At 42.1% G+C, this 10692-nt stretch overlaps 1 protein-coding gene across 1 annotated transcript in view; it reads right to left on the bottom strand.

Moving 5' to 3' along the window:
* Nucleotides 1-10481, bottom strand: part of lrba (LPS-responsive vesicle trafficking, beach and anchor containing) — a 753934-nt gene extending 743453 nt beyond the window's left edge. The window contains exon 1 of the mRNA XM_067992149.1: nt 9884-10481. Within this exon, the coding sequence (XP_067848250.1) occupies nt 9884-10156 (273 nt within the window). The 5' untranslated portion in view covers nt 10157-10481. The remainder of the gene's footprint in view (nt 1-9883) is intronic.
* Nucleotides 10482-10692: the final 211 nt, after the last annotated feature.

The raw sequence follows: 10692 nt of genomic DNA, 5'->3' as shown, positions 1-10692 counted from the left end.
TTCTCTCCCCCCCCCCTCCTCTTCTCTCCCCCCCCCCCTCCTCTTCTCTCCCCCCCCCCTCCTCTTCTCTCCCCCCCCCCCTCCTCTTCTCTCCCCCCCCCCCTCCTCTTCTCTCCCCCCCCCCCTCCTCTTCTCTCCCCCCCCCCCTCCTCCTCCCCCCCCCCCTCCTCCTCCCCCTCCTCCCTTCCCCCTCTCCCTTCCCCCTCTCCCTTCCCCCTCTCCCTTCCCCCTCTCCCTTCCCCCTCTCCCTTCCCCCTCTCCCTTCCCCCTCTCCCTTCCCCCTCTCCCTTCCCCCTCTCCCTTCCCCCTCTCCCTTCCCCCTCTCCCTTCCCCCTCTCCCTTCCCCCCTCTCCCTTCCCCCTCTCCCTTCCCCCTCTCCCTTCCCCCTCTCCCTTCCCCCTCCTCTTTTGCTTTGCCTTGTCTCTCTTCCTCTTCTTTTGCTTCTCTCTGTCTATCCACCCCCCCTCACATTTGCTGACGGGGAGCAGGATAATCCCAAATGGAAGGTAGGCAGGTCATCGCTGGGAACTGAAGTACTCATAGCAGGAGGGTCTAGCCAGATCACAGGACGGCATTTGATCTCGTTCAATAGCAGCCATGTCAGGTTTTTAATTTGAGATTTTTTTTGAAAAAGAAAGTTTTTAATTTCAGGCAAGTAGCTCTGTGGTGTACAGTGCCACACACATTTAAGATACAAGTTGGGTGCTGGGAGGACTTAGAAGTATATTGTTATGTACAACTTTCAAGAGTTATAGGCAGGCATGACAGGGAAGTGTTACATTTACAAGAAAGTGTGCACATTATATATTATAGAAAGCATTAGTTGTACAAACAAGCCCCAAAAACCTATACTGGTACAAGAAGTCAAGGGGCTACAGATATAGAATACTTCGCCAATACAAATTAAGTTTATATCACTATGGCCTTGTTTTGCTGGACCAAGTAGTTTCATGATTTTCACGCTTCCCTGGGAAAAAGGCTTTCATTTGTATTGTTAGCAGAACCACAGAGACCAGAGGGAAAGCACTTGTATCGTTTTTTTTAATTGGTAGAAGAAAAAACAAAATCAACCTGGACTACTTGCACACATCTCCTAAAACCAGGTCAAGAACAAACCTGGAAGCAACTCACCTATGATACATGTTCCAGACTTTCAAGTGAAGGAGCCAAAAAAAGTACATGATAAATATAGGCCAACTGAAAAAGTTATCAATTTTACTGCTTCATTTCAATGGATTAAGCAAGGACTTGCTCCTCTGTAGATTAACACATTATAAATACAGACTAGAGAGGATTGTTCTGTGATCTACTTTTTTACTCAACCAATAAGACATGGAACTCTTTCCTATATGGCATATTTTCTATGTAATTCTATTAAAGTGCTTCTGAAAACTGATCTGAAAATAACCGCAAAATTCCACGCAGGAATTGCGTGAAATTAGGTGTAATTCAACTTCAGGCTTCGTACAACATCTAGAAACTAAGTGAATGTCAATTTAAGCCACTGTAAATCAGATATCTACCTGCTCTACACTCGAGGTAAGGACTTTTTCATCTTTTTCTTGCCTGCCACCCCAACTCCAATATTCTTGCCAAATCAATTGTCAACCTAGTTTCTAGAATCCTTCACTGTTTGTTCAATTCTGGACTCAGCGGTCTTCTATAGCACTTTGTTTTCCTATATATTAATGGTCAGTCACAATAAATATTACTAGTACATTTCTTCATGGAAATTTCAATGAAACTAAAAAATATGCACCATTTGGCAAGATATAGGATACATACACACACCTATTTTTCTCCCCTTAGCAAAAACAATTTCTGGAAATTTTCTGAAAAGGAATAAAATACACCCTTGACATAGACATTGAACCAACACCTTAACTGATAAGCTATGAATGATCAAATCCAATTCAGAAACAAATGGACACGGGATGATAAACACTGACGTTTCTTGCATGGATGAGGAGTTCAGCAGCAGATGGGCTATGGTAGGGGGGCGAAGGCCAGCAACGTTACAGAATTGGAATCAGGCAGTCTTTGTGAAAGAGAGGATGTGGGTTCGGAAATTCAGCTCAAATAGAATGCCAAGGGTGCAAACAGTCGAGTACAGCTCATGACAGAGGCCAGGGAGGGGGATGGAATCAGTGGCAAGGGTATGGAGTTTGTGGGAGGCAGATGGGGGCAAAAATGAGGACTTCGGTCTTCCCAATGTTTTACTGGAAAAAAACTGCAGTTCCTCCAAGACTGGATGTTAGGCAAGTGCTCCGACAGCAGAGGCAGTTGTGATAGGTGCTGCTGGGTGTCATTGGCATACTTGTGGAAGCTGTTGTTAAGGGTTGCGATTTAGATTAAGAGAAGGGGTCAAGCAGGGTAGTTTGCAAGGACATAGGAGTCGAGGGTGGGTTTTTTGAGGAAGAAGGAGATAATAGTGGTTTTGAAATGGAAGGAGACAGTGACTGAGGAGAGGTAAACATTTACAATGTCAGCTAGCATGGGGACCAAGAAGGGAAGTTGAGTGGTCAGCAGTTTAGTGGGAATGGGGTCAAAGCAGCAAGAGGTAGGTCTTATGGATGAGATGAGCTCAGAGTGCATAGGGGAAGATGGGAGAGAAATTAGACCGATTAAGGTTCAGGGCTAGGATAGGCAGGGCTTGGGATGAGTTTTGGCTTGGTGGGAAAGGGTGCGGCAAAAGCAGCAGACACAGCTGAACGGATGGTCTCCATCTTAGTGGCAAAAAAATTGATGAGCTTGAATCACGTCATTAGAGGTAACGGTGGAAGGGCTTTTTTGTATATTTTGAGCCAGTATTGGAGGGGGTGTGAGAAGGGGGAGAATTGAAGCATGACGCTTGTTCCAAAAGTGCATTATAGGAACATAGGAACAGGAGTAGGCCATTCAGCCCCTCGTGCCTGCTCCGCCATTTGATAAGATCATGGCTGATCGGTGATCTAACTCCATATACCTGCCTTTGGCCCATATCCCTTAATACATTTGGTTGCCAAAAATCTATCTATCTCAGATTTAAATTTAGCAATCGAGCTAGTATCAATTGTAATTTGCGGAAGAGAGTTCCAAACTTCTACCACCCTTTGTGTGTAGAAATGTTTTCTAATCTCGCTCCTGAAAGGTCTGGCTCTAATTTTTAGACTGTGCCCCCTACTCCTAGAATCCCCAACCAGCAGAAAGTTTCTCTATCCACCTTATCTGTTCCCCTTAATATCTTATAAACTTCGATCAGATCACCCCATAACCTTTGAAACTCCAAAGAATACAACCCCAATTTGTGTAATCTCAGCTCGTAACTTAACCCTTGAAGTCCGGGTATCATTCTAGTAAACCTACGCTGCACTTCCCTCCAAGGCCAATATGTCCTTCCGAAGGTGTGGTGCCCAGAACTGCTCACAGTACTCAAGGTGCGGTCTAACCAGGGTTTTGTATAGCTGCAGCATAACTTCTGCCCCCCTTGTACTCTAGTCCTTTAGATATAAAGGCCAGCATTCCATTAGCCTTATTGATTATTTCCGCACCTGTTCATGACACTTGAATGATCTATGTACCTGTACCCCTACGTCCCTTTGGACATCCACTGTTTTTTTACTTTTTACCATTTTGTTCTATCCTTTTTCCATCCAAAGTGGATGACCTCACATTTGTCTACATTGAATTCCATTTGCCACAGTTTTGCCCATTCACCTAATCTATCAATATCGCTTTGTAATTTTATGTTTTCATCTACACTGCTTACAACGCCACCAATCTTTGTGTCATCGGCAAACTCAGATATGAGACTTTCTATGCCTTCATCTAAATCGTTAATAAATAGTGAATAATTGAGGCCCCAAGACAGATCCCTGCGGAACTCCACTAGTCACATCCTGCCAATGTGAGTACCTAACCATTATCCCTACTCTCTGTCGCCTTTCACTCAGCCAACTTCCTAACCAAGTCCGTACTTTTCCCTCGATTCCATGGGCTTCTTTCTTAGCTAACAGTCTCTTATATGGGACCTTATCAAATGCCTTCTGGAAGTCCATATAAATAACATCCATTGACATTCCCCTGTCCACTACTTTAGTCACCTCTTCAAAAAATTCAATCAGGTTTGTCAGGCACGACCTACCTTCCACAAATCCATACTGGCTCTCTCTGATTAGATAACGAGAATTTTTAGTTAATCACTCAGTGCTCAAACATGATATGCATTACCTTATGTTAGAACCGTTCCTGGCAACGTTGGCTTTCATCGCTCTCTCTCCCTCTTCCCCACCCCCAAAGATTAAACACTTCACAGTCATTTTGCATGCCAGGCAAGAACAAGTCAAATTCACATATAAAATACATCAGATTTTACAACAAAATTGGAAATCCAATAATCCAAAAAGATATGCACCTTAATCTTTGTTCAACAGTACAAACACTTGCATAGTACCTTTAATGTAACAAAAATATCTCAAGGTGCTTCACATATGATAACACAGACCAAGCTATAGTAGAACTAGCCAAAAGCATGGTTTAAGGCAGCTTTTAAAAAGTGTGGAAGAAAATAACAGGGTAAAAAGATAAAGGGAGAGACTTCTCGAGGATGGGATTTAAATGGCTGAAAGCTCTGCCAGGGAATGATTGGAGAAAAGGGAAAGAGGGAAAGGAGGACAGAGATGGAGGACTATAGGTCTCATGTTGAGATGTAGGTCTGAAAGAGGTTGCAGAGGTACGGTCAGGCAAGGATGTGGAGGGATTTGTAAACAAGGACTATTGTAAACTGTACATCTCAAATTACATTACTGTTTTATTTTACATATTTATTGTTTCAAAGTTAGTTTAAAAACCACCACGATAACTAAAATTAGAAAACCACCAGTGAGCTACTCAGCTTTAACCAGTACCAATGGACTCTTCAGTATGGATTGGCAAAGGCAAGAGGATTATGATAAAATGATGATATAGGCAAAAAAAGTGAAAGATGGAATTCAATATCAGTAAATGTGAGGTGGCATATTTTGATTAAAGAAAGTAATTATATTTCGAATGTGGAAAGGTTAGATGATGTGGAAGGGCAGAGGGATTTGACGGTTCAGGTTCACAAGATATTAAAAGAAGCACCTCAAGTGGATAAGGCCATTAAAAAACCTAATGAAATACTGGGTTTTATAGTAAAAGGTATAGAATATAACAGTCAAGTTGTAATGTTGAATCTTTATAAAGCCTTAAGACCAGAGTTGGAGGACTGTCTGCAGTTTTGGATTCCACACTATAGGATGGATGTTGAGGCAAGGGAGGGTACAGTGCAGATTCACTAGAATGCTGCCTGGTATGAGGAAATACAAAGAAAGACTTGAAAAACTGGGGGTATTTTTATTAGAACAGAGATATGGGGTGATTGGATCGAAGAGTTTAAAATGATTAAGGGATGTGACAAAGTATATAGAATTAGACTGTTTCCAGTGATTGAGTATAGAACAAGGAGACTTAGATACAAGGTTAAATGTAAAAGTGTTAAGACTGAGAACAGGAGAAACTTTCTTTTCCCCAGAGAGCAGTGAGGCTATGCACTACTGGAGTTAATGACTGAAGCAAAGACGATGTCAACATTTAATAAGTTAGAAGGAAAGGGGAATAAAGAGAAGTGGGAACAGGCAGGCACATGGGATTAGGACTACTGCTTGTGTGTAGGATCAACGCAAACACGGAGTGGTTGAGCCAAACAGCCTGTTTCTGTGTTGACATTTCTGTGTGATATCTCTTTATATCATTCTAGGCTATTAATCCTATACAGTTATAAATGCTCTCTCTCAAAATAGTTCTCGATGTTACCAAAGGCAAAATACCACTGTAAGCAATAGGCTGATTTTTGGCTAAGTCCTGACAATAACAAACTTGCAGAGATCAAAATTAACAAATTTAAGTGTGGCAATAAAAAGAAATGCTGGAAATCAAGTTAAAATATTAAATTATAGAAGTGCACAATAGTTTGATCAAAAGAACAAACTTGCATTTATACAGCGCCTTTCATGATCTCAGGATGTCCCAAAGCGCTTTATGGCCAATTGAGTACTTTTGAAGTGTAGTCACTGTTATAATGTAGGAAATGATCAGCGCCTGGCCAACATTTCAGGCGTTCTGATGAAGGACCTAAAATGTTGCGGTATCTCTATGTTATTCAAGTGCTATGCATTTGTGGTTTTATTTTATGACAAACTTTGACTTGCGAGATAGTACAACTGTCTCAGGTAGATAGAATGAGCGTATAACAGGGGCGATTTTCCATATACATAATTGACTCATACTATGTAGTTATACGGATAGAGTCACAATAAACATAATTTGATTCAGTCACAGACTTTGTAAACTTGCAATGGAAACCCACAAATGCATGTCAGAATTTCCAAACCAAGCTACTGTGAAACTTAGAGTTTCTGTTCGCCCACTGTGCACACACTCTACCCATAGGAACACACCACACCCCACATTGGAACATCGGCTCGGATATTGGAATATCATGTCTGCATCAGAGGATTGGCTCAGTTCTGAACTTCCATCTGGGCACCAGCTGTACCTCACAAACCCCATTAACCCCAATAAGGATAGTCACTAATTGGTCACTGGACAACTGACAAGCACAGCTTTGAACCTCACTATTTGGACAGCAGGTACCAGGGGTTCATGAGCATCATGCTAGGCAGCACAACTCACCATATAATGAGACAGTGCATTATTACAACCATCCTGACCAAAGCATGAACACACACCATATCCCAATGAAAGATTGTTCCACCGATTGGTTGTATGGGTTCAACAGCAGCTGCTTTTGTCCCTCTGCAATTCATATTCACATTGTGCAGAAGTTACAATCCATATATAGTCCTGACCACAAGATTTTTTGTAAAATTACTGTAGTCCGAAGGTTTTTGGTTAAGATCTATCATGATTTGTTTGAACATACTTCATTTAGTAAGAGAGATCTTTTCCGTTGTTTTCTACTATGTAAAACCATAATTCCAGTTACAGTGAACCATACCCGCAGAGTAACGATAGATTCTAGAACAATGGGGTTCACTTAAGACATTCAACGGATTGACAAAATGTGGCATTTCTATATATTCCACCTGCCGATGCATTAAGGTTTATAGTGAAGACATGCATAAAATGGTATTTGTCTATGGCTTGTGCACTTTTCTAAGCAGTCACCCATATTATGAGCAATTAATGCTTGAAGATAACCAATTGTCCCATTGTAAACTTCAATTTAGTAGTAAAATGTAACAATATACAATTTTACTATGAAACAATGCAATAAACTTTGTATGCAGTTTTTAAGCTTACAATGAAAGTTGCATATACTGTACTTCAATATCTAATATTCCTCATTGTAACTAGTCTAGCAATTAACAAAATGGAAAGTATGCATCACTGAAGTTTTCTTTTGTCAAATGAACACCCTTGGTCCAAATTGAAACCAATATGACCTTCTGTATCACAGTGATCATTGACTAGTATGCCTAAAAACCCATAACAAGGGAGATCTTAGTTACATTAACTATCATAATTGTGTTACTGTACCTAACCCAGTGATTTTACATAGAATGTGCAGCACAGAAACAGGCCATTCAGCCCAACAGGTCCATGCTGGTGTTTATGCTCCAGTCAAGCCTCCTCCCACCCTTCATCTAACCCCATCAACATATCCTCTATTCCTTTCTCTCTCATGTATATCTAACTGCCCCTTAAACGCATCTATGCTAGTCGCCTCAACTACTCCTTGTGGTAGCGTGTTCCACATTCTATCCATTCTCTGGGTAAAGAAGCTTCTCTTGAATTCACAATTGGATTTATTAATGACTGTTTTATACTTATGGGCCCTAGTTCTGGTCTCCCCTGCAAATGGAAACAACTTCTCTACATCTACCCTATCAAACCCTTTCATAATCTTAAAGACCTCTATCAGGTCACCCCTCAGTCTTCTCTTTTCTAGAGAAAAAAGAGCCCCAGCCTGTTCAATCGTTCCTGATAGATATAACCTCTCAGTTCTGGTATCATCCTAGTAAATCTTTTTTACACCTTCTCCCGTGCCTCTATATCCTTTTTATAATATGGAGACCAGAACTGTTCACAGTACTGCGAGTGTGGTCTAACCAACGGTTCTATACAAGTTTAACATAACTTCCCTACTTTTCGATTCCATCCCTCGAGAAATGAATCCCAGTGCTTTGCTTGCTTTTTTTTTAAATGGCCTTATTAACCTGCATCGCTACTTTTAATGATTTGTGTACCTGTACGCCCAGATCCCTCTGCTCCTTACCCCATTTAGACTCTTATTTTCTAAAGGATTGTGTCCTCCTTACTCTTCCTACCAAAATGTACCATCTCACTTATCTATATTGAAAAATATTTGCTAAATACACACCCATCCTGCAAGTCTATTAATGTCTTCCTGTATTTTGTTGCAGTCCTCCTCAGTATTAATCATATCCCCAATTTGGTGCCTCTCAAATTTTGAAATTGTCCTTCCGATTCCAGAGTCCAAATCGTTTATGTAAACGGTGAACAACTGTGGTCCCAGCACCTAACCTTGTGGAACACCACTTCCCAACTTTTGCTAGTCTGAGTAACTACCTTTAATCCCTACAGTTTTCTAGCCAGCGTGCTATCCATTCTGCTACTTGTCCCGACTCCACATGCCAAGCTTAGTCATGAGTCTATTATGCAGTACCTTATCGAAGAACTTTTGAAAATCCAAATATATTACATCTACTGCATTACCCTTGTCTACCCTTTGTTACTTCTTCAAAGAATTCAATAAAGTTGGTCAAGCATGATCTTTCCTTTTGAAATCCATGCTAACCATTCTTTATTATATTTTCAGTTTCTAGATGTTTTTCTTTTACATCTTTGAGTAAGGATTCCATTATCTTTCCTACAGCCAACATTAAGCTAATTGATCTATAGTTCCCTGGAATTGTTCTAGCTCCCTTTTTAAAAATATAGGAATCACATTAGCTAGTCCTCTGGCACAATTCCCTTTTCTAATGAATTTTTATATGTATGTAATAGTGCCTCTATCTCTTCCCTAACTTCTTTTAACGTGCACAGATGCAATCCATCCAGACCAGGGGTTTTATCCTCTCTAAGTTTGATTAGTTCATCAATTTATTCCACCCAAACAGAATTTTTTTTTTGTCAGTGCTTGCTGAGAAGTACTGAGTGTTAAATCGATTCTACCCCAACACTGGAAAACAAAATTAATGGAGCACAAGAAAATTACTTTTGTAAAAAGTAATTGAAACATACAACTATGCTGCATAATTTATTATAAAAGCACGGGTTTTGTTGTATTGGTAACCTAAACTACAAAGTACTAAATATTAAACGGACAACATATATATGGACCCATTAGTGACAACGCACTTTCCCAGCGCCCACCCCAATTATTACCTGATGGCGTAATACTCAAGTCTGCTACAGTGTGGTGCGATTTGTAATTTCACTTCCGCGTTTGCAATTCTCGTAAACCATCCGGCATCAGGTGCTCACAAATTAGGCCGCGGGCAGAATCTTATCGAAGAATCGACCCACCCTTCATACATCCCAAAAAAAATGCAACTCATGTGAACTCAATCAGAACCAGAAATACTGCAAGTTTCCCCACTCAGTACGCTGAACAGCAAGCAGGTTTCAACGTTAGGCTGCATCTCCCCCAAAACTTTCCATCTCGAATATTTTTGAAGTAAATTATTAGAAGGAATTAAGCAAAATAAAACTCTTCAAAATCGTGCGTTTTAAAATGAGACATAAATACGTGAGCGTTGCGCTTGTTATAAATGTCTAAGTTGGGTGTGTGTGGGGAGGAGGAGGAATTGGGGTTACCAGGGTCACGCTCTCTTACCAGGTTAAATACGGTCTCCACGATATCTCGGTTGGTCACTTCACCGGCTTGCAACAGACTTGTCAACACGGCGAATTTCATCCGGATCCCTCGAATAGGTACAGGCGGGTTGAGGCCCAGGGAAACAGCTGCAGCACCCGCCGATGAGCTTTTGGTGGTGGAGGGGAGAGAAACATGCCCCTTGTCCGCCGCCTGCCCCCCTGGTACCGTTGCAGGTTGGCCTCCCCCGGAGTCCGCGAGCTGCGGGTTGCCATCCCCGCTCGACATGGCCATTTACCCGGGGAATAGAATGGAGGGAGGGGATAGAAGATGCGAGAAAACAGCCACCGGCAGACAACTTAAACTAGAAGCCACGCACAGGCACTGTAAGGGACGCAAGCCCAAATCGGGTGGTTGTACTGAGCCTGTTGTGCTCCGTCTCTCCCTGGCCCTTCTAGCTCTTTAATTGGCGAATTCAGAACCTCGCAGCTGGTCCAGTGCCGAGTTCATTTTTTTTTAAAAAAAGAAAGACTCTCGAGTGTCGCGGAGGCAACGGCTGGATCCTTTTCCTCGTTACTCTCAGTTTCGCGCCGCCATGACAGCGTCAAACCAGCGAGCTCGAGCTTCCGACTGTGTGCGCCAGCCGGGGCACCGCGCGGGAGGGAGGGCTAGTGCGCATGGGCGCACCACAGCGATTGGCCCGTCGATAGCCCAGGTGTTACGACAGGTAAAGATGGAGGGGTGTGTGTGTGTGTTGGGGGGGAAGGGACTTAAAAGACTGCAAGGACAGAAGGACTGTGAGAGGAGAGTTCGACATGAGAGAGTCACAC

This window comes from Heptranchias perlo, chromosome 1 (genome assembly GCF_035084215.1).
Source record: "Heptranchias perlo isolate sHepPer1 chromosome 1, sHepPer1.hap1, whole genome shotgun sequence".
NCBI classification, from domain to species: Eukaryota; Metazoa; Chordata; class Chondrichthyes; order Hexanchiformes; family Hexanchidae; genus Heptranchias; species Heptranchias perlo.
The sequence above is the reverse complement of the archived record's forward strand: the minus strand, read 5'-3'. Positions and strand labels throughout refer to the sequence as shown.